This window comes from Calonectris borealis, chromosome 1 (genome assembly GCF_964195595.1).
Source record: "Calonectris borealis chromosome 1, bCalBor7.hap1.2, whole genome shotgun sequence".
Taxonomy (NCBI): domain Eukaryota; kingdom Metazoa; phylum Chordata; class Aves; order Procellariiformes; family Procellariidae; genus Calonectris; species Calonectris borealis.
In genome coordinates this window covers 120,234,970-120,259,044 of record NC_134312.1, presented here as the reverse complement: position 1 = coordinate 120,259,044, position 24,075 = coordinate 120,234,970, and the positions used below count along the sequence as shown (strand labels likewise).

Below are 24,075 nucleotides of genomic sequence, written 5' to 3'. Positions count from 1 at the left end.
GGTCTGTAATCTCATTGCTCCAATGTCAACATCATTTTCTAATTCCCAGCTCACATTTAATCCTAGGCAGTGAATATCTAACCAGATTTGTGCCAAGAATTGTTCTTTAATATAAATAGCGCCTCTCTTTCCTCCCACTCACCACATATATTTACAGACAAGAGCCTTTTCATTCTTTGTTTTGCAGGATTATACAAACCTAGCTCTCCCTGGTTCTTTGTATGATTGACTCTGAGTTCTCTCATGTTTACAAAAACCTTTACAAAAATTTTCCACCTTCCTGGGTTATGTTACCTCTGCCATGCACCTCATTCTCCAAAGTATATCTGTGTGTGAGCAATAAAACATTAAATGAAAAGCAAACTCCACTTCTACTGATAATTAATAAAGCCAGATAAGATACAGTAAAGCATACTTCTGTTCAACTTAAATGGCTATTTTTCCCAGTAGCATTTATTCAAAGCTCTCTTCAGACTTGTAAAGGTGAACTGAAATGCTTTTAAAACATGAAACAGCTTGAAGATGAACTCAGCAATCAAATCTATGTGCATACCTTAATACTTTGCTTTATAAACAGTTAACCACACAAAATGCCTAAAAGCCATTTCCTCTCTTTTCTATTTGTCACTTTCAGAATGTTAGGGATTGGCCACATGTCTGTGGATGGTATCATTTACAGAGCTACAGGTTTTCTAATGAAGGTGCACTGATGAAGTGCATTGTAGTGAGACCATTTGTCATGTAATATGGCCCTCTTTCCTGATATTCAACATCCAGTTGTCATGATTTCTATTCATAACTTATATTACCAGGGTTGAGACACTGTCCTAAGCTCAAACTTGTCTTTGAATTATCTATTTTTTCTTGACTCATATTGTAGCCAGCCTTTACAATACTACTTCCTGTATATCTATGGTGTTATAACATGTTTATGTGCTGTTTTTTGATTTTTACACTTTGTTTGAATTCTTCCTGACTGGTTGAATTGGACATAAACAGCTACCGTGATGATAGACACAGCCATGAACAAATTTCCTTAGTTAACACCAAAATGCATTTAGTTGCTCATGAAACAGGAGCTGCAGTACTTATCCATACTGCTCCTCTTAATGCAAACTGATCTCTGTGCATTTGTAATTTATTTCTATGCCTGTGCAAACACTTTAGTTTCCTAAGGAGCCATGGTTTGCCATGGCTCTGAATAAATGATGCGACTTTCAGTACACTGCTAGCTGTTAATTAATCATTTGCTATGAGATCATGTCTGTAAGTTCCATTATAGTCTTGAAATTTATCTCTAAACATGAATAATCAGTGATCATTGGCTCTAAAAATACATGGCTAATATTGCTTTTGTTTTCTTCAGACAGTCAGGACAGTATAGGCAGGTAGGTATGAGTTATTCCTTCATTTATCTAATATAATAATTTTTTATCAGTCCATAGGTATGGTATGATCTACATCTTCTTCCACCAACCATGTCTGCTGCAGGAATAGATGGTCTTTCACTGACTTCTGTGGGCTAGGGAACAGGTCCATAAGCCCTGTATGGCGGGTGGCATATGGGTGGCAGGAGGACTAGGAGTGGGCCATAGCTCAACCTTGCCTCCATTTACATCTCAGTAAAGCCCCAGCACAACCAAAAAAGGAGTTTCATGAGCCTCTCCACTTGCTGCCAAAACATTTTTGGTGGTTTTAACCTTGCCTCTTTATCTTTTTGCTTTTACTTTTTATCTTGCAATAGCACACGGAGTCCTGAACCAACAGGGTGTTCCATTGTCCAACCCACGTACAAACATTGATAAAGTAACTCGTGTAAGGTCAAAGAGGACATTTATGACAGAAATGGGATCTAAACGCAGTTACCAGTGCTTCAAGCCAGTGCTGTAAGTCCCTTTGCTGGGCCTTGCTTCTTGCACTAAGAAGAAAATCTTAGTGCCAGTTTGATTTACATACTGCTTATAAAATACCTTGCAGATGGTTGCTTTTAGACAAAGTAAGGCCTCAGGCTAGATTGTCATTGCACTTTACAGGAATTACGTGTTCGGCTCTTAACAGCTGGTTTAACATCTGCTTCCCCACACACAACCAATGAGAAATCCCACCCAGACAAATACCATCTTTGCAATAGGGAAATGTTAGGCTGTCTTCATGCTATTGCATTACCCTTTGATTTTTGAAGAACAAAGCTGAGTTAGGACACCTTCTTTGAGGCACATCACTAAATGTTTATAAAGCAGTCACCAGTGGTGAAAGTTTGCTTGAACTGATACGTATTTACTTATTTCAGTTTATTTACGTATTTCAGTTGCTCAGTCCTTCCCAACAGCATGCAGACTATATACCAACTCCTTTATGAGCTGTTTATTCCCTCCTCTGTCACACAAATTCACTGTCACATCACTGGGGATTTTGAAGAAACAAAAAGGTATCTCATTCCCTGGTTGATGCCTGCACTGAGGCAACATCATTTGCCAAAGAACCGCCCTTGCCCTTCATCACCAATGTTTTTTCTTCTCTGCTTGAACTAACTCTAAAGGACCACTTTTTCATGCTGAAGATTTTGGCAACAAGGGCATCGAGATGTGGCTACCTTCTTTTCCTTCCCTCCTTTTCTCTGCTGACTCTGTCTTTCCTCTTTTATGACATATTTGGATGCAGCGCAGTGAAGAACAGGCTGGACTTTTTTGCCATAATGATTCCTTTTTTTTTGACCTTTTTTGACTTTTTTGACCTTTTACCATAATGATTCCTTTTTTTTCAGCCTCATTATTGTATTTCAAAATAATCTCCCCCTCTATACCCATATCACCCTTCCATAAACCCTGCCTTTTATCCTTCAGTTTTTTGTTTCTAGTCTCTGTGTTTCTCCCTTCCTTCTCTGCTATTTCTGTTTGGATTTCTACATTTTTCTCCTTCCAGACTGTTTTAAATTCCTTTTTCTTTTCACTCTTTCTTTAGTCTCTTGCTCACCCCACCTTGTCTTCTGCCTTCCCTGATGCATCGCTGGCCCACTGCTCCAGCAACAGCTCTGCAATAAATTGTTTTGGATTCAGTAAGATTTTTTTCTTCAGCACATCTCAAGTTTATTTCAAAAACCAACAACCCTGAAGCTGAGCTTTTTGAAAATCAAAATTTCCACCCACCTGCACACAAACCTCTCCACAGCCCCCAAGTGTGTCTTCCCATCTCTTCTCTTACTCACTGTTTGACAGCTGTCCCTTGCAGCCTCTCCTGGCTCTGCCACTAGACGACTGCTCCTCTCCTCCTGCACCGCCTCTTGCCTCTAGTGGTGAGGGTCCCTGGGCTGGGAGCACTGCAGCAGCAGCAGCGCCAATATCCTGGCAGCAGGCTGGGACCCTGCGCTGCATGTCGGCCCTGCAATGTGGTCTGCAGTACTGTTGCTGCCAAAGGACATGCTGTGCCCACCCACGGGCATGCCCAAACTGGCTGCGCCATGCAGCCATCTCGGCAGCCTAGCCACACCACCCAGCCTTGTGACTCCTGATATCCCGAGAGCAGCAATACTTCTTTCAAGAGCAACACTTGACTCTCCACGATACACTTTTTCTCTCTCTGCTTTGGGGTGTGCTCCCATGGCTGCCCCGCGCAGTGCAGGCAACGCAGGTGGGGCAATAGAACACCCATTGCAGAGGTGCTTGACTAAAAGCGTTAGTGAAGGGTAATAGAAATCCTCTAAAACACGTAGTTCTCTGCTCTGGGTGCTTAGGAAGACAGTGCACGAAACAGAACAAATAAAAATTAAGGCTTCCTTGTTATAACTTCTCAGTATCCAAAAACAAGAGATCTAGGGACTTCCTGAGCCAATGATTGCATCTGCATCTATGGATCTACCCTCCATGATATTTGCTTCTAGCTTTTTTCAGTGTGTTTATGATTTGGTATTCCCCATATCCAGTGACCTTGAGATTTACTATTTAATTACATGTGAGGAAAAGTACATTCTTTGGTTTGCCTTAAACCTTCTTTTTGATAGTTTTACTGGTTGTGACTAGTTCTTTTTGTTACAAGAAATTGTGAATAACCACTTCACCATTCACCTCCATATAATTAATTATTTTAATAAATCTTTCCTATTTCTTCTTTTTCATAAGCAGAAAAATATCCCAGACTAATGAAGACCTCCTCATGCTTTTGATCACCTCTGTCACACTTTATACCTTTCTTAGACCTAATATGTCCTTTTTGAAATGGAAGGGCTAACAAAACATCCAGTATTCAAGATATATGCTTTCTGCGGATTTGTATAATGCCAGGTTTCACTGTAGTGCTGAAGACACTAAGTGGTGACATTTTCTCTCTTTTTCAGCAATTTGCTCTCTTTCCAGGATATCTATTCTTTTCCCCCACTAGACATCTTCAGTTAAGTGATGCTTTGCATTGAATGTTTTCTGCTCCTTTATTACTTACTCACTTGGCATCATGACATTTTCTGGCAAATCTTCCTAGTCTGTTTTTGGATTTTGCTGCCCTAAGTAACTCTGCACCACCTGCAAAGTCTGCCACCTCACAGTTCACTCCTCTTCACTGGGTGGTTAAAGAGCTTGTTGAATACCACACATCCCTGTGCAACTCCACTGAGAACACCACTCTGCTCAGAAAACTCAACATTTATTCCCGCATTGTGTTTCCTTTCACCGAGTATTAAGCCATGACAATGCCTTCCCTCTCATCCCACTGCAGCTCCCTTCTTTCAGAGCCTGTTAAAACCCCAGCTAGACTATAATAATAATAAAAAAAATCAGCCTCGTCTCCGTCACCCAACTAGTCACTTCATATTCACATTTTCTTTAAAGCTCTGCCATCAAGATACCTTTTATCTGAATTTACTTTGAAACTCAGGCATGTGAAATGTAAATTGGAGGCAAACTAGCAAAATGATAATTTGCACATATTTCTGGAAGCAAAATCAGCTGCTGATATTGAGTTCTGTACAGATGCCCCCTCAAAAACAGTCCCAAACAGACAGGAGGAAGATGAGCACAAGGAGAGGGAGAAATAAGAGGGACATCCCTGCTCACTGGAAGTGAGAGAGGGTAGCCTCCCTATCTCCTCCCCACCCCATCCACTGCTCACTCCTGCATACTGAAGCCCGCTCTAAGCCATCAGATCATTCAGGCTTGAAATGCAAACTTAACCATTTCAAACAGTTTAAATAATCCCCCTCTGGGACTGACTGTTCAGTCTGATATCTCCAGTAACTGCCATTTACATGGCTTTAAAATTAGTTCACACATTTTGTCCATGGTGGCTCATTTCACGGGTTATGAATGTGTCCTACCTGGTAGTGAGGCCGTTAAGATGAGGGGAAGTAAAATAAGTTTCTGGAACCTCTCCATTGGAGTATTCTCTCCTGGTCCCTAAGGCAGAAAGCCACCAGCGGTCACTGCATACTTGAGACGAAGCTGAAGGACGGAACTTATCGAGAAAACTCGGTAATGAGCTGCGGCTTTGCGTCCTGTGATAAAATGTGACTTTATGTGACCTGTATTACCAACAAGGGGAAAAGATTAAATGAGGGAGGGTTTGGAAGGAGAGCAGTATCTTTTCTCAAAACGATTGTTTCAAAAGAAGTAGAGGAACTTCCTTCAGCAGAGAAACCTCCCCCTACAAACCTTGCATCTCTCGTGCCCTTAGTCCCTCCTGGCTATTACAACACTACTGCTTCAGGATTGACTGTGTCAGGGGAGCTCCATCTGCACCATTAAAGTTAATCATGAGCAGCTGGGAAAAATAATTCTCTAAGCTGCCTGCAATTGCATGTGTATTGTGGGTGCGCTGTCCGTGCCACTGGCAGCGTCCCAGCAGACTAATGAACCCTGTGCTCCATCACTTACTGTCATGCAGGGCAACTGCACAGGGTGCCAGCTGCTCTCCTGGGGTCAGAAGGGAGCAGACCTCCGTACGGAGGGGTTGTTACCCCTCCTCGGGAAACTGATGCCTCCTGCGCCAGGCAGCCTCCAGGAGAGGAAGTGGGAATATATCCCAATGCGCTGCTACACCCAAAAAGTTTGTTTTGATGTTTTTCTGTGTGCTTTACTCCAAAACTAGGATTCCTATTCATACATTTCCAGGCAGAGCCTGGTACCATCATTGCTGCGGCAGTCCCGTCAGGCCCCCGCTGCACAGGGGCCACCGCGGCCAAGAGGAACGGCTCCTGCCACCCTGGCCTCTCCGTCCCACCTGCCTTGGGGCACGGATGAGAAACACCAAATCTCCTCCCCAGACTGAGCACTCAGAAAGGCTGCTAATGCAAAGAGGGTCCCCAGAATTATTTCTCTGAACCTGAGAGTGCCCCTTACACCCCAAAATGAAACGCTACCAGCTCTTCACTGGTCAGAGATAAGATACAGAGCTTGGGTGGGAGCCATCACCTTAATTCTGCATTTTCTGCTTTTCCAGCATTTGTGATTCACTTGTGTGATATTATTGTCCTCCCCCTCAAAATATGTGGGAGAGAGTTTGACTGCACTGCTTGGTTTACAGACTTCTCAGCTGGGAAGTTGAAGCTTGCCTTCATGAAGGGGACACAGGCCAGAGGATGTGGTTTTGTGGCCAGCCCAAATTTCTTGTCAGGAAAGTGTTTTTGATTTCAGGGGTGTTCTTTGTGGCAGCTCTGTGCAACGCATAAATATTAGTATCACCACAGAGACACCCTGAGTTTGCTGTAACAAGCCTGCTTTTTTAACCGCCCTTTTGCTAAAACCATAAACCACACCAAGGCACAAAACGCAAAAGCCCTGGCCCAGCTGTTTTGCTGCCCTTAAGCAAGCAGTCCATTTCTCAGTTTTGTGAGAAGACCCTGCATTAATTCCCAGCAGGGCTTTTATGAAAGCAGTGGTGGTAGGATGGCACAGGGGTGGGTGGTAGTGCCTCTCATGGGGCGCCCATGTAGGAGGAATGCCCTGCGCCCAGATCTTCCCTGCCCGCTGCACCACTGCAACCAAAACAAATCATTTTTGCTGTCTTTCCAAACATGTTCAGCTGCAGCATCAAGGTACACTGGAGCTCTGTTCACTGCTCAGTGCTTTAAGCAGGGGATCTCGCTGAGTTTACTGCAGCAGTTGCGACCTGACCGGCTCAGCTGGCAGCTTGCTCCGTGTTTTCCTGTTTTGCAAGCTTTCAGTTTACCTCAAGAACTTAAGCGACAGCCCTGTCAACTAATCACCATTTTAAGCCGAACCTGTAGGCTGATTTCTTCACCTGTGCATTGGGAGGGGGGCTAGTTTTTAGGCTGGTTTGGGTTTGCCCAGTGCATTTTGAAAAGTTTTGGTTTTTTCTCACTTCCACATTTTGTGTGTGGAGGGGTCCCCAGCAGGCAGCTGGGGCGGGAGGGTCACCATGCACAGCTTGGAGGGATTTCGCCTTCCTCTGTCACTGCGAGAGCTCTCAGCATGTACACAAATCAGTCAGTAGGTTTTAAGAGTTAGTATTATCTGTCATATGAAGTGAAAGAGCCCAAGTAAAGCACTAGGAAACATCCGAAAGTCAGGGCCATGTCTTTTTCCAGGAAGCTGTGATCCCAGGCAGGATCTACAGGCGCGGACAGAACCCCACCGGCCAGGGCAGCAGCCCTCATACCTCCACTCAGAAATCTGGCTGCACCAACACAAGCTGAGCTGAGCAAAATTTTAGGGAGAAGAATAAACTTACTAGAATCTTATGCCCAAATTCAGGCCAAAATCAGTAAATAGCTTGGGGTGAAATAAAGCGAGACGGGAAAGAAAGGTATCTATAACATTTTGTTTCACTTCGTTTCAAAATGGACTTTCAAAGGGCCAGGAAATATTACCCGATCCCTGGATGAAAGAGGATATTTTGGCCAATGATGAATTAAATACCTGGGGTTTGGCCTGAGCTGATTTTCACCTTCTCCACAGGTGCGCGGGGCGACTCGCATCACCAGCGCTGCCGTGCATGGCCCTGAGCCTACTCCCTCCTGCATCTCCGCCGGAGGCAAGGGGATAATATCGATAATATCGCCCTAAAGGAGCAGCAGCTGGATCCGGCCCGGCACAGAGCCGGGCTCGGATGCTTTGGGCACCCCATGATGCGGGGGACACCCTCTCCTAAGGCCAGGGAGCACAGCAGGAGATGGGAGTCGCAAAACACCCCTGCCCACCCCACTGCTGCCGGCCCAGGGCAGGCTTCCCCCCTGAGGCAGGAGCAGGGGAGAGGGTTAAATTATCTTTCAGCCGCCAACTCCTTCTGCTGGGAAGCGAATAATGGCTGCGGAGGGGTTACCTGGATCACTTCCCCGGACGCCGAGAGGGTGTCTCCCACTGCTTTCCCTTTGACGACGGGCCCTGCTCGCACCCTCCGCCCGGGGGGACGCAGGAGGAGACCGGCAGCGTTCAAAGCGAGGAGCCCCAGCCCTCAGGCGGCGGGGCCGGCTGCCCGAGGTGCCGCGGGGAAGGAGCGCCGACCTCTGCCGCCTCTCAGCCTCCGGGCCTCGGGGCAGGCGCCCGCTCCGACATCGTCCCCGCCATACAGTGAGGTAAGGATTGCCTCTCCCCTTCCTCCCGCCCAAATACGCCTGTCGCTGTGTTAATATTTAACCGATCCTGCAGGAGGAAGTAAGGCACATCTGATGACACACACGCGAGAGCAAACTTCACACCCTCCCGACCCGAAAAGCTGGATGGGTGCCACCGCCTGACGTCTCGCCAGAGGACGGCCACGCCACCTTGCCAGGACGCAACGGGAGGCGCAGGATTTATTTTCCCCAGTTTATAACTGCGCAGGTGAGCGTGTCGGTGCCCCGTGCCAAGGCTGGAGCTCGTCCCGCTGTTACAGCGCTGCAGGCAACATGGCAGAGAGGAGAAGTGCCCGCCTGTGGGCCCCGTGTCAGCCGTGCCCTCACCAGCAGGTGCCGTCACCCACAGCCAGGGGTGTCGGAGTCCATCGGCAGCCCCTGACAGGGTGAGAGGCTGAGCCAGGGCCAGGGTCTGTCGAGGGGGTCCAGTCAGGAGCTGAAGGAGACGGGGCCGGGGACAGGGCTGCAGACAAGGCCACGACATGGTGCCATGGGGCCCGTCCAGGGGACAGGGCCAGAGGCAGGGACGGGGCAGGTTGAGGCATAGCTGGGGCAGGGGCCGACCACCCCGGGTGGCTGACGTGGGGTCCTGGGCCGTGGGCAGGGTGGGGGACCCCCGGGGGGGCTGCCGAGGAAGGGTCAGGCCCACTGGTGCCTGCAGGGCCCTGGCAAAATGAGCCCTTGCTGTGAAGTGCAACTTTTTAAGCAGCTGGTGAGAAAACTGAATTGGTTTCCCATCTTTTAATGGAAAATACAGTCCCCAAGTGTTTTTCTTTTTTCCTTTTTTATTTTCATATTCCTTTCCTCCTTTCAGTTTTTTTTCTGGGGAATTTTTTATGTTATATCAGGAAAATGTTCATTAAATCATTTCATTTAATTCTGAAATGATTTGTGTTTGTTTGCCCAGTTAAATCACATTTTTTCCTGCCACTTTTTGATAATTGTGTGTGTTCACCACAGCTGCCATATGCCTCATGAGAGATAATCTTTCAATGGCTGCAGCCTTCATCTTCCTCTGAGAGCTGAACAGCACCCTTCACATTACGCCGTCATTGGTCAGTGAGTTGAACTGATGTGACACATCAGGAGGTTTTTATGATAAGTCCATCTGTCGGGAAGCTTAAATCATAAAGAAAGGACATATGACTTTCCTGAACTATATTTCCTACTAAGCACGGTAACAGTTCTAGCAAACAGAAACAAATGCCACACTGACTCAAAATGAAAAGGTTCAGTTCTGCAAAGGGAAATGAAACAATCAGTTTGGGCAATTTTGATCAATTTCCAAAATTAAATTTTAAAACTTTGCTTTATTAGAAAAAATATCACCCTGACTTGTTAAAAAATAAAAAAGCTCTGAAGCCTGCTGGAATTTTTCTGACCAGTTGTAATTTTCTCTTTTTACTTCCTTGCTTTTCCAAACATCTCTTTTTTTTAAGTCTAAAATCTCACACTCTTGTTCAGCCAACAGCCCTACTTTCATAACAGTATTCTTGAAATACCTGCTATGTATAGTTTGATTTCCATCCAAATAAAGCTAGAGGAAGAGAAGGGAAAACAGATTCCATTTCTGGTTGTCCAAATAGGAAAAGCGCAGAAAGTTAAAATGGATTGATTGGATTTTCAGCTTGATTTAATAAAGATAATTCTTCATAAAAATGCTTTGGAAAGGATAACAACTGCTTTTAAAACTTTTACAAAACTATCATTTGGCACTACCGAGAAGAGATTGTCTCTGTCATCTTTGTAATTGCTCTTCAGGTATATTTAAGCTGCTATTAGATCACCCCTTAACCTCTTTTCTGCCTGACTAAAGCCTTTCTCCCTCAGCATCTCCTCACTGGTGCTGTGCTCTAGACCCTTGTCCACTTGATGACCTGCCACTGGACCCTCTCTCAACATCTAATTTGAACTGAGGGGCACAAAACCTCACACAGATTTCCGGGTGTGTCTAGTAAAGGAGAATAATAGTTTCTCTGAATTTGCTGGCAACACTTCTCTGAATGTGACCTAGTACATGGTTTGCCATAATGGTGGTGAGAGGGCTTTGTTGGCTTGTTGAACACCCTGGTGTTCATTTCATCCAGGTCTCAAGAAATTTTCTCAAGAAATCAAGATTTCTACCACTGTCACTTAGGCGGTACCACTGCAGCCTGTACCTCAAGATTGTTGCATCTGATGTGCAGAACTTTGTGTCTCTTCACACTGGATTTCAAGATGTTTCTGTCGGCCCAGTCCTCAAGTTTACCAAAGTCCTTTTGGATGTCATGTTGCTGCACCTGTGCTACAGTTGTTGTTATAACACCAGCTAATCACAGGCTGATCAGCTATCACTTTACCACACTGCAGTCTGTCATGGTCTGTAGATTAGCCATATCCTTAAAGGTGTACGCACATAAAGATGCATACACCACTCTGCTGGCCCCAGTCACAGGCGTTTCATTCCTACCTCCTCAACGTAGAGAGGATAGGTTGAAGCCCACAGTGGGAACTGTGTGCCTTGTGGCCTGGTGTTTATGTCCACCGTGTTTATGTCCACCGTGTTTACGTCCTGCTCTGGATCTGACCCCAGTGGGAGTCATCAGGAGAGCACCTGTCACCTCCACCCACGCACTCGCTGGCTTGGCTTTGTCAGCTGAAATCCTGCTGGGTGAATCTGCTGCACAGTGACTGGATTCAAATGTCCTTTGTTTCCCCTGGGGCTGCTTGGGCAACCAACACATGTATTAATATTTTATCAGTTATTTCTCCCTGCCCTTGTTGGTTCCTTCCATACTTTGACTTTTCTGATGAACTGTAATACCATGAAGAATACAACCGTTAGCATCGGTTAGGATGTGCATGGGATAAGACATTATACAGCATGGTAAAGTGCCTGAATCCCCAACCACTGAAAACATTGTGCACGTATAAGACTACCCATGCTCATGACTGTTCAAAAGATCAGGTCCTAAGTTTGCCAGCCTGATGCAAATGGAAAATCATTTTGTGAATCATCAGCCTGCATACCAGGCAGATTCTTACCTCCCACTCCAGTTTCTCTAGACACTTCTTTCCAATTCTTCCCTTTTCTTCTGTGTGTGAGTAGGAGGATTTTTGCCCATTTATTTTTCCCCCAACCGTTCCAAACTCTTTCTTGCGCACCATATCATTTTTTCTGTATGGTGCGTAGCCTGTGTAAACTGCTGGATCAACCCTCAACATTTTTTGTTCTAGAGTGTGTTAGTCTGAAACATATGGCTATACAGCTTGCTGTGCAAACCTACACAAGAATCTCCAAGTGAAATGGACTTTCTGAGAATCGCTTAGTGAAGCCTTCTGTCATTGTCATTGTGGCTGTAAGTGTTAGGGTTTTTTTTTGGTCACAGGAAATTGGACAAATTGTCATGATGGAAAATGAAAAGCATTTAGACACCTTCATTTGTAAATTACTTCTAATGAGCGAGAATGCAGAACAGGAAATCACCAGTCCCTACCCTTCCATGCTGTACATTAGCTTGTTTAGCTGAGTCAAAGAAAATATGGTCAGAGGGTGCGAGCACTAAAATAGCAGAGAAGAGGCACTTACAAATACAACATTAAAGCTGATTTAAGGTCAGTGCTAGAAACAGAAATAAAATTCTTCATTTTCCAATGGAAATTGGCTTGAAAAGGGGTTTGAACATTGCAAAGACTTTGAGAAATGGCTCCCTATTAAAAAATAAATGTTCTTTTCTCTAGTGAAGAACAGGAGAATTGAAACATCTAGAAAAGACTAAGGTAGGGTACAAGCTGACATAGTGACTGAATTAGCTGTCTCTATCTTAAAGCCTACAGGACGCTTCTCTCTAGTAGCTGATCAGGCCAAAGAGGTGCTAAGCCATAACTTTTCCAACTCTGCCTCTTTTTTTTTTTCCTCTTTCTATGCTCTTACACCTTTCCTCTACTGTTTTCCAAAATATTTGGTGCTCTGAAAGGCGTGTTTCTCATTCAAAGCAGATTTTATTAGTGTTAGCTATAGAAGTCAAGTGAGATACACAGATCCCTCTCCTCTCACAAGCTTTAGTTTTTAAAATGTTTTCATTAATCTGTTAACATATTGAAAACTCATCACAGTATTAAGCTTTGATTTGCATTTCTCCTTAATCAGGACCTAAATGCACTAGAGGAAAAGCTCTAGAAATAACAGGGCCGTGCCATTTCCTCTTTCTATTACCTATGTGACTGTTGAGATGCATTTTTCTCCACCTTGTTTCCACTTTGTAGGGTATGAGAACTCCGGAGACCCATTTCTGCTTTCAACATCAAGCACAATGAAGACTCAGTGCAAGCTGGGGTCCTTGCTGTCTACTACATATATATTTATGTGAAAAATTAGGATACCCCAAATGTCCCTCTGTTGCATAAACAATAGTGTAATGTTTGTCTCCATATTTTAAAAGAAATCTCAGTTTGTAAAAAAAGGTTTGCTGAGTGAACAAAAGAGAATTACTGGACAGATATATTAATTATCTGAAAGATACTGACGGTATCCTGTGACATCCCCATTGCATAGCTGATGTGATACAAAGTGGGGCTGTGGGGGCACTTCCAGAGGAGCTGCAATCCTTATGAATACCAGTAACCATACACAGCATGCAGGACCCCCTTCTCAGCTATTGCTAGCCAGCTAAGACACAGGCATCCATCCTAAGCTATTTATCAAGGATTTTTTCTCTAGTCATTAAAGATATAAAAGCGCTACCAGATGATGCTTCACCTATCCTGATATGAGGGTCTAAGACAGGCAAGATTTGTCACCCTTTGGTTAGGCCTGCCTCATTATTTTGACTGCAGGGTAGTCTGAAAGACTGGGTTAGACTGGACATGCTGTTTTAGGCTGCAAAAGTTAGCTGAGACCAATCCCACCAACAGAAGACATTTCATGTTGATCTGAGGAATCCTGTTTTATCTCCTTCCTAGGAAAGCAGGTCATCTTTGTCTTGACCTAAAGATTCATGAAGTGACACTACCGTGAATCGAGGCCTGGGTAAATCCTCAAAAACCTCATAACACCCATATAGCTCATCTGATTTTTTTTGTTCAGAGTTTTTTCTTCAGTGTTCTCTTGCTGGTTATTACAAAGCTGTAACTCTGTGAAGAATTGCTGTGGGCCCTTAAAGAGCAAAGGTTTGGATATAATCTGCTTCCAGACTTTCACACACAGGAGGCCACAGGATTAAACACTTTATTTGCATGAATATCCCTGCAGTTTTTATTTGGCGTTAATAAATCTGCACAACTGGAATGTAGTTCTCCAGTACTTTCCTGCCCACACTTCTTCTGAACCGCATTCCCCTTTGGCAGGTGCATTCCTCCTCTCCAGTGCTGAAATCGGTGATGAGTTGTAGCTGTAAAATCAAAATGTCATAATTCAGGGAACGTAGATGAAGATATTCATCATTGATGCCTATTCATCATAGGCAACAATAAATAAGTAAGAAAGTTTATTACAGAATGAAAGAAGATGCAGCTTTGGTGCTGATAGGAGGACTGTAAATCTAAGAAGGAAATTTTTAGTGCTCTCTAATACATCAGTTCCCCTGGCAACATTTTCTTCAGCTTTAGAAATGTTTTGTCTCTGGTCCAAACAGTTAGCTTAATTGCTCTGGTTATCATTCAGTTTATTCTAAGGAACTTTTCAATGTATGATAGCGTGCCAAGAAAATGTAAACATCATTCTCTACACTCATTATAATCACTATTACATTTTTCATTATTGCTTAGGGTCATGATTTTAGACTCCCTCCTGAGCTTTACATGTGCAGCTAGATTCTTCAAGGAGTTCAGGCAAAGTGCAAATCTATCCAGAGCTCCTTTAAAACTGGTGCGCTCAAAATCTATCTGCCAGTGCACGGTAAGTCCAGCTCTGAACATGTCAGATGAACAGTGCACAAGCGTATCACAAGTCGGTGATATGCACACACAAGCACTATGGTCCAAATCCCACAGGAGTTCCCTGATAATGCCAGGAAAACTACCATCAAAGTACGAAATTATACTCCTTTTCTTTCTTTCCTGATGATTTTGCAAGGTTGCCAGTTATAGGTAACGTTAATACTTACACCTCTGAAAATAGAATATTAATGAATATTCCTAAGTGACCCGCAGGCGTGATCCAAACTGACAGTGCAATGATGAGAGAGCAGATTATCACCATAAAAGTAGGCATTATATTGGAAGAGCTTTGTCTTTTTTGCATTTTCATGAAATACATCCTTATGACTGACATCTTACTCCTCCCTTTGGGCATTCAGTTAAGATCACCAAGTAGAAATGGCAGGATTTTTTTCTTACAAATAAATGTCTCCTATGCACTGTATCTGTGATACGGAGTCTGTTACGGAAAGCTGCCCTTTTGCAGTAAGAGAACATAAATCCCTGGCAGAGATGGCTTCAGATATTCGACTTCTCTTTACGTGGCAGAGTAATGGAAGTGCTTGTGATCACTGCTGTATTTTGGCTTTCTCTTACAGAGGAGAAGTAAGCTTTATTTTTATATTCAGCTATTTCCTTTGCCGCAGATGTATATAAAATAAGATTCCCTAAAAGCGTAGGGAACTGGTGAGTACTGAAAGATCTCAAGAATACAGTGAAGACTGATATGTTTACAGGCTGAAGTTTCCAGTCTCCTTTTTACAGGCTAAAGTTTCCAGTCTCCTTTTCTTCCCTATCCCATGCAGCACTTTCTTCAGTACAGTTGGAGAAGGTGATATCACTCCGCTACTGTGGCCTCCTGCTGCTTAACTTATACCTGCAAGGAATGCAGGGTTTGACCTCAGCATAAGGGGATGGGATCCCCAAAATGGGCTGGGGGGGCAGGTGAGCACAGAGGTGCATCGCACACCCTCACCCTCAGCACCGAGCTTTCCCTGCCAGCAACAAGCGCTGCTATTCTGCCACCTCCTCACCCCCAGCAGCAGCAAGCTGCGTTACGCACGCACACTGCGACTCACTCCTACTCCTGCCTCCCGGCTCAGCTCACTTTTCTTTTTAATTCCCTCGTTGAACCTTTACTAGGAGAAGCACATGTAAAAGCTGTAGGTCCCTTTATGTACTGGAGTCAAACATTTACTTAAAACTGCTGTTCCAGCAATAACAATTAAATTAAACATGAAGGGAATATTGCTGCCTGGAAGATCTACAAGCTGGAGGTGTAAATCACACCACATGACTAATTTATGACATTCTGCACCTACAGGTGTACGCTGAAGGTTTGTAAGTGTAAGGACGGCTGTGATTTCTAAGTGCTTTTGGTGATGAGAGAATAGGAAGCTCATTACACAGGCCTCTATCCCTGACCCAAAGTCATAAATTAAATGAGGTCAGGTTAGGTCAGTAGCTGAACACAAGGGATATTGTGTACGTGGTTCAGTTGGAGAGATTCTGAGAAGGGACTTGGATTTTTTTTTTCGACAAAAATAATGCATTTTTGCATTTGTGAAACATAAGGCAACAACAAGGTTATTTCTCAACCATTGAAATTGTCCAATTACATTTTTCAGTGAATATGTACTTGAGTGAACTTTTTAGAAGGATGGCCTTAAAACCACTGTATTACTAGACTTCGAAAAAATCTCTATTTGTTCAGTCAGAACATGTGCAAATTCAAGTCTGTTTTTTCAGGCTGGATCTCCTATGTACTGCTTATATCTAAGCCCTGTCACTTAGATGCTTTCCTCTATCCAGTGTGATAATATTTGTAGATACTTTTGGAAATATATTGGTGGAATGAACTAATGAATTTAAGTCCAGCTGCAAACAAACAAGCAAAATACACCGGAAAGGTAAGCGAGGAAAAAAGACAAAAGAAAAGATAAAGGTAGTAAGGGACACCTTTTCTAGTTACAGTTTTTAGTTCATAACTGCTTGTGTTTGGCAAACAATCAGACCGCCTTCAGTTACTTGACATTTCCCTTTTAAGTGACAGGGGAACAGTGCGTGCTTCCAGGTCCCAAGAACTGGCATGCCAGTCAGCCACAAACAGTGCTGGCTATGGTGACACAGGCAAAACCATTTGGGTTGGATCTTGATCTTCCAAAAGGTATCAACTGTGGTTAAAATTGTCTTTTATCAATTCCCTTGCTATGGTTTTAACAATCTTGCACTTGACACACTTGTCATTTGCAAAAAACATTCTAAATTCAGATCACAGCCTGTTTATAAGGTTTTGCTTTAAGGTACCTTTGGCTTAAAGGTGTACCATGTGTAGACCATTAACGGCAAGAGTGGCTGATGTGGCAGGATTGCATGCTTAGTACTTGGAAAAGCACTCCCATTGTTGATCTCTTTCTCTTCTATGGGAATTGTGTATTTGCCTTAGGAACAGGAACCAGCCAGTCATTTTAGGATGTTCATACTAAGACATTTTAGAGAAGGGGAGAAAATTCAACAGATTCAGAAGGCTGAGTGCTGGCTCACTTGGGTCACAACAACCCCAGGCAACGCTACAGGCTTGGGGAAGAGTGGCTGGAAAGTTGCCCAGAGGAAAAGGACCTGGGGGTGTTGGTCGACAGCCGGCTGAACATGAGCCGGCAGTGTGACCCGGTGGCCAAGAAGGCCGATAGCATCCTGGCCTGTATCAGGAATAGTGTGGCCAGCAGGACTTGGGAAGTGATTGTCCCCCTGCACTAGGCATTGGTGAGGCCGCACCTCAAATACTGTGTTCAGTTTTGGGCCCCTCACTACAAGAAGGACATTGAGGTGCTGGAGCGTGTCCAGAGAAGGGCAATGAAGCTGGTGAAAGGTGTACAGCACAAGTCCTATGAGGAGCGGCTGAAGGAACTGGGGTTGTTTAGCCTGGAGAAAAGGAGGCTGAGGGGAGGAGCACTGAAAGGAGGTTGAAGTGAGGTGGGTGTTGGTCTCTTCTCCCAAGTAGCAAGTGATAGGACAAGAGGAAATGGCCTCAAGTTGCACCAGGGGAGGTTTAGATTGGGTATTAGGAAAAATGTCTTTACTGAAAGAGTGGTCAAGCCTTGGAACAGGCTGCCCAGGGAATTGGTTGAGTCACTGTCCCTGGAGGTATTTAAAAAGACGTGTAGATGTGGTGCTTAGGGACATAGTTTAGTGGTGGGCTTGGCAGTGTTAGGTTTATGGTTGGACTCGATGATCTTAAAGTCTTTTCCAACCTAAATAATTCTATGATTCTATTCATTTTAATTGGAAAAAGAGCACGCCTCCTAACTTGACTACATCCCAAAATGTTAATACATTCACGACCGAAAAGATAAATGAACACACGGAACTGTGGTAACAAAATACTTTACTAAAATATCATACATTGAATAGTTAGCTTAACATTCTCATGTTCTATGCAAATAATGCAAACATTGTCACGCATTTTGTATTAATATTTTATATTAACCCGCACAAATCCAAGAAGAACAGCATTCCTGTCAGATTACAGAGCCCTTGTGTTCTGTTCAGCTTTTACATAAGGCAAATGTTTCATTACAAAAACCTACTCTGTATTCTCGAAACTGCCTGGAAGGGTTATACCTCCTTAGTAAAACTGAATCAGATGAGATGTGTGACCAAATCCTTCGTGGACATTTTTTAAAATCCTAACTTAAAGTAAGAATATGTTAGCTGATGAGTTAGAATTGTGAAAAATGTATGCATTTTTCTGTATTCAAAACCTGATCTTGTGTTGGAAGAAATAGAGTATGCTGAAATGCACAACTCCAACCAACTCTAACACACTATCAGCTAGGTTGATTTGTACACTCCTTCCTACTAAATGAGGAGCACTGAAGTAACTTTTCAGAGTAACTTTCCAAAGCTATTAGTAAGAAACTGATTTAATGATCATCTGACCCAGAAAGCATAAAAATATTAGGATAGTGCATTACTTTTACAGATAAACTGCCCCCAAATTACCTAAATTCTTTTATTAGCCTATACAAAATTTTAAAAATAAGTATATGTACACTGCAGTATTGTGTTTACAGTTCTAGTTATATTTCCAATCTTTTTGTGACGGTCTTTCATAGGAAAATACACATAATTTGGCAAAAGGCCACTAATACTGTTTTGATTGTGTTAAAAGTCATGATCTGAGGCCTAAGCTGCAAAAGCTAATTTCATTTAGCTGATACTTATAAACAGACTAGCACAGTGGCTTTGTTTAAATAAATGAATTTGCCTTACATTCAATCATCTACTTTTCTTAAATCACCTTTTCCAGCAGGATAACTTTATATTTTAAGTAATTAATTATTCATTTACTATATTCTTATTCAAAGCAGCCTACTGAATGGAGAGAATTATGAAATCAATTTCTAATTTATGCGAGCACAAAAAAAATCATATGTTGAGGAAAATAACGTGCAACAACCTACAACATTCACTTGGGAAACTAATTTGCAAAAAGGAGAGGAACAGGCTATCTGAATCCATAACATTTCAACCTGTACTCATTTGCTCCTCATCAGAGATTTAGCAGTGATAAGCCAAATGCTTCAGATAGGCAGGCCGTTAGATGCTTAACAACATATATTCAGTGGGGACAAAATATTTCGAATGCAACAATAGAGAGAGGCATCTTGCACGGGTCACTTGGAATTACAAATAGACTCCCTGGAAACAGTATCCAGAATGGGATGGTTTCTTAAAACACGCCTGAGGACCTTATTCTCAATGGCACAGTAGCTATGAGTTTAGCCCCAAAAATATAGCGGTAGCATCTGCAAGTATGATTAACAGAAAATAGCACCATCTTCCCAGTTAGTAGGTATATTCAAGTAATTAGGAATACTCTTGAACTAAAATAAAAGCCACAGTCAAGAAGTCTTGCAGAACTTGGCCCTCAAGGGTAACTTTTTTAGTGATGATACAAAGCCACGAACTGCTCAGATAAGACATATTTTAATGCCACTCACAAGCAGCCATTGTTCAGGGAAGCAACCCAAAATACTGTCTCCTAATGGGAGACTTTACCCTTTGGTCATGACCTCAGCCTGACAGACCAGCAGCTGCACCATCCCAGGAGCCAGGTGCCACCATACATCTCGGATCAAAACACCTGGTGGAGGTGAACAAGTCAACACATCCGTGCGTAAATGAATAGCTACTCTGCCGAGCGACAGGCTCCCTGGGACTGCACGGTTGGACTGGTCCTGCCGGCTGGGATAAGGTTGGCACCAGGCACAGAGGTGGAAGTGAGACCCACAAGGGACTGCAGGATTATTTCTCTGAGAACAAGAAGAGGTCAGGATGAACATTAGGCTGCATTATGCTGTCCCAGCTCACAGACTCTCTACCCCACAAGAGAGGGAGCTAGGAGAGGCCAGGAAGCATTCCTTTACGCTCAACGTTTTTCCAAAAATTAAAGTAATAGTCAGCTTGCACCTTGGGTGCAATAGCAATGAATGCCAAAAAGACATTTCTACAGGTTACGTGGAAAGAATAGTGATTACAATGCTGTTGCTAGGCTTAATCAGTCTGACCCACCACACCTACTTGAAGGCAGCAGCAAAAGTAGATGTGCCACGGCAGGGCTTTGAGTCCAAGGGCAGATACACCCGCAAAGCTGGGATGGGAGGCGGAGAGATGCTGTTCAACCCTGGCACAGGGTACGTGCTAGGGAAAGGCAAACACCTCCTTGGCCACCCACCCGACCACCTGGATAGCCATATCCCTGCAAACACCATATACGCAGCTATTTTCTGAATGGGAAACTTAAAATGAAGATTATTCTTCTACCAAACAAATAAACGTTATTTCTTTCATCATCAGTTGTCAAAAATAAGTGCATGAGCTTGGGTTACTCTACATCAGAAGAAAATAAATAATATTACATTACCATTATTAAACACTTTTCAGGATGGGGCATATTCCTGCTGAAAATATTTATCCTGCTCTTCAGACACAGGCAAGTAAAAAGAGACACGTGGACAGTCCTCACAAACGTCAATAAAAAGAAAAGAAACAGTAAAAGTAAATAACCCCAAAGTAATAAAACATCTTTCCCTGTCTTTCCTCCATGCCTTTTACCACATTCAGTATCTGTCCCCATCCCCAAGGCCCTGCCCCACCATCCCGGGGCAGTGACTGGCCCTGGTTCCCCTCACTGGGCCTGATCCTGACCCTCGCCTGTCATCACCAGGGCGTGGCCATCGGTGGCTTGCCCTCAGACCTACCTCATCACTGTGATACTTCCTTACGATCAGGACCCTTGGTTGGACCTGGCCACCATCTGTGGGTCTGTCCAGCTCCCTCACGTGGGTGTGTGGGGCTGAGCCCTGCCGGCTGTCGGATCCCCTCAGCTCTCAGCTCATCTTCCCCTAGGGAGCAGCCCCACTTTTAGGGCTCTCTGAAAAAAACATGTCACACACAGTACAGGCGTTCGATACTTCTTTGCTGGTAAAACCGACCTTTCCTTTGCGTGAAAGTAAATCAAATAGGAGTATTGCATAAGCATGATTTTATGAACCCAATTCTCCCTCCCCATAGCCCAAATGTATTTTTCACAGCATCTACTGTGAAGACTCAATTCCTTATCTCTGAAACCTACAAACATCCTAGCGATTTCATGAGTCTTTGCTTGGTAATGAAATAAGAAATGAGGCTCCCAACCGGAATGATTACTTGGGAACATTTTCCCATGAGGTCTTGTTTAAAAGAGAAAAACCCACCTGTCTTCTCCCTTACACACCCAGTTCCTCATAGGGAAAAATGTCTAAATCAGGTGTACTGTTTAGCTCACTGTAAGCGAGCCTGGGCAAACCATTTACAGGAGCTTTCAAGCAAAGTGAGACACAAATGTAAAAGATGTCTCCGGCGTCTCTTTTAGTAGAAAGACCAGGACACTCTCCACTGAGCATGGATCCGGCTCTGCCACGTATCACTTTCAGCAGGAGGCACGTTTAGGGAAACAGATGCAGTAGCCTTACACATTCACCAGGTGACCTGCAGTACCTAAGGTTGTCCCAAGAGCGCTGCATGGGCAAATTCTTCCATCTCTGCAAAAAATTTGTGTAGACTGAAGGAGGGATCTGTGCCAGTATGCAGCTCTGCCCACACAGAGCTGGCTGCAAGGGCAGGGCTGCAGTTCCCTGTGCCAGGAGGGGAACGTCCTGACAGCTACCACCACCTTTTCTTAAATGCCTGCACAGATGGGTGCAAATGCAGTAATCTATCAAGGGGGACCAGGAAGAAGGTGCACATTTTCTTCTCTGAACAAAAGTACTTTGACTTTTGGTTTGGCACTGCAGAAATGCTCCCAGTCCTATAGCAGCAAGACTTGGAGGGCAGGTTTGCAGGCCTGCACCTTTCAGAAAAAAATAATAATTGTAATTTGTGTAGAGAAGGGATGCAAAGAGGCGGGAGTGAATGGGAAAGAAAGAGGTTTGCATGTTCTTGGGGAGAAATGGAGATTAAAATAATCATTAAAAAAGTCTTTAACATGATGGATCTAGAGTTAATTGGGAGTTTTGCTGGAGTCAAGAGCAGCCCTGTAAATGTGGAGCATTTCAGTTTGTTAATTCAAGCAGGGAAGGTGCTAGGGCACTTTTCTGTGATTTTCTGTCACTAAGTGATTCCAGTAGCTCAGCTGCTCAGATGGTTTTACTTCATGGCACATCACAATTTTCTTAAAGCGAGAAACGGAGAAACTAATCCTTTCTGGAAAAAACGTCTGCTCTGAATGAAGCTCCTCCAGCTGAATTTTTAATTTGGCAAGGCACAGTCCTATGAATACATCCTCCAGTTTAATGAACGAAATGCTCTCTGAAACATTATAGATCTGACTGGCAACGTCAGTGGATAAAACATAGCCAGTCCCAGAACAAAACGGCGGGTAGGTCTTTCCAGGATACTCTTCTCTGCTCACATACCACTTACTCCCTCTTCTCCGTATGGGGTACTCCCGCAGTTTTAAAAAGCCTGTGAAGAATCTAGTGGTCCTCTTTTTCCTTAGAAGAAGCTCAGTGAGGTAAAAAACATTGACAAACACATCTGTGTCGGTTTTCATCACAAAGCTGGACTGGTAACAAAATTTGTGAATCCATTCAATTCCCATCATGGTCTTCAAAGTCAAATTGTAATACGTGTCTGTAAAATTCTTTTGAATAATGTCTTTGTACTTTTGGCTTTCAGCAGCGATATCAGCCTGCTCGTTGAGATTCACAGTGCTTCCCAGGAGGAAATATGTCACCAGGCGCTTGCTGGCGACTGTTCTCTCCTTGCCCCAGGTTTGCCGGATGGCCATCCTGGCATTAACATGGTGGTACGAGGATGTCACAAGCAGGACAAGGAAAGGCGGGTTCTTACGGCAGTCTATATCCGGGAGCTGCAAGAAGTTTCCTCCGATTCTCCTAAAAGTCTCTATGGGGAGTATGTAATCTTGGGTGTTTTTTTCACAGGATATACAGGATTCAGACAAACTGTCGTAAAAAACCCAGAACACACAGCTGAGCCCTACAAGGCAAACAAACAGCCTGAATCTTCTGAAATCCACCTGAAAGAAACAAGAAGGAACAGCATATTAAAAAAAAAAAAATCTAGTTCCTTTCAGTGCTGCATACCAAACTCCCTGCATAGGGATTTAAAGCCAGGTCGTCTCTAATTGAAAGCCACCTATTTCAGGGCACTCCCCCACACGCATTTCTCTTAGTATCATTCCCACAAGATATTCTGCTGGCAACCAAATTCACACTCCTACTTGCTTGAATCTGCCCCCCAAGCCAGCATATCCTCAGAAATCTACACGAACACATCCACTGACACCAGGTTACCCTGGCTGATGCTTCAGACCTCCTCTCCACTTTCAGCATCTTACAAACCACGACTTAGACCCACCAGGGCTCCCACAAGCCAGAGAGTGGAGAAGCAGCAGATATGTGCCCATGCCGGATGACAGAGAATAACAGCAATCGTTTTTCTTTAAATACCATGTTTCTCCGTTTGTTTGAAAAAGTGCCTGTGTCCCAGAGCCAGCAAGTACTGTCCAGCTGGCAGACCCACCCAGGTTCCTCCCATCTTCATCTTCTTTGCGTCCTTTGGGTTTCTTGCACCGACCCAGCAACTGCTCCCGATCTTTTTGCTGGTGGGGCCATGAGTCACATATTTGACATTGGGTCAGCTGCTCAGAAAAAAAACAACAGTCGTCAGATTATTTGGATGTTTCACCTTTTGCAGAGTTTAGGTGACTCAGTAGGGCTTGCTGAAGTGAGAAGGGGGTTGTCCATACCCCCCTCTCCTTTCTAGGCGAAAGAGATCCAAACAATAACAACAATGTTCATTCATTTATCCTTGTAACAGATTAACGTGCTGCGTATCTGGTTACAAATCTAGTATAAATTTTGAGAGAGAGAAAAATTATCAAAGCAAACCCGAAAAGGTTACAGTGCCAACAAAATTACACATCTCCATAAATTAACCTGGTGAGAACACTATAATGCTTCAGTTACTCATTCCGTTAACCCGCAGGCCCACCACCTACTATTTTAGAGCACAAGGATGGGGGGACTTTTACCAGGAGAAGGGCATTCCCTTCCGCT

General features: G+C 43.9%; 2 protein-coding genes across 2 annotated transcripts in view; both read right to left on the bottom strand.

Annotated features, from left to right (window-relative positions):
* IGSF5 (immunoglobulin superfamily member 5) overlaps positions 1–8,574 on the bottom strand; it is a 35,645-nt gene extending 27,071 nt beyond the window's left edge. The window contains exons 1-2 of the mRNA XM_075172865.1: positions 8,266–8,574; positions 5,303–5,506 (exon numbers count right to left, since the gene is read on the bottom strand). Of these exons, the coding sequence (XP_075028966.1) occupies positions 5,303–5,360 (58 nt within the window). The 5' untranslated portion in view covers positions 5,361–5,506; positions 8,266–8,574. The remainder of the gene's footprint in view (positions 1–5,302; positions 5,507–8,265) is intronic.
* A 13,502-nt stretch (positions 8,575–22,076) lies between these two features.
* Positions 22,077–23,560, bottom strand: B3GALT5 (beta-1,3-galactosyltransferase 5). The gene is given in 3 exon segments (XM_075135009.1): positions 22,077–23,033; positions 23,467–23,493; positions 23,495–23,560. Coding segments are annotated over 3 exon segments (1,050 nt in total).
* Between the last annotated feature and the right edge of the window lie 515 nt (positions 23,561–24,075).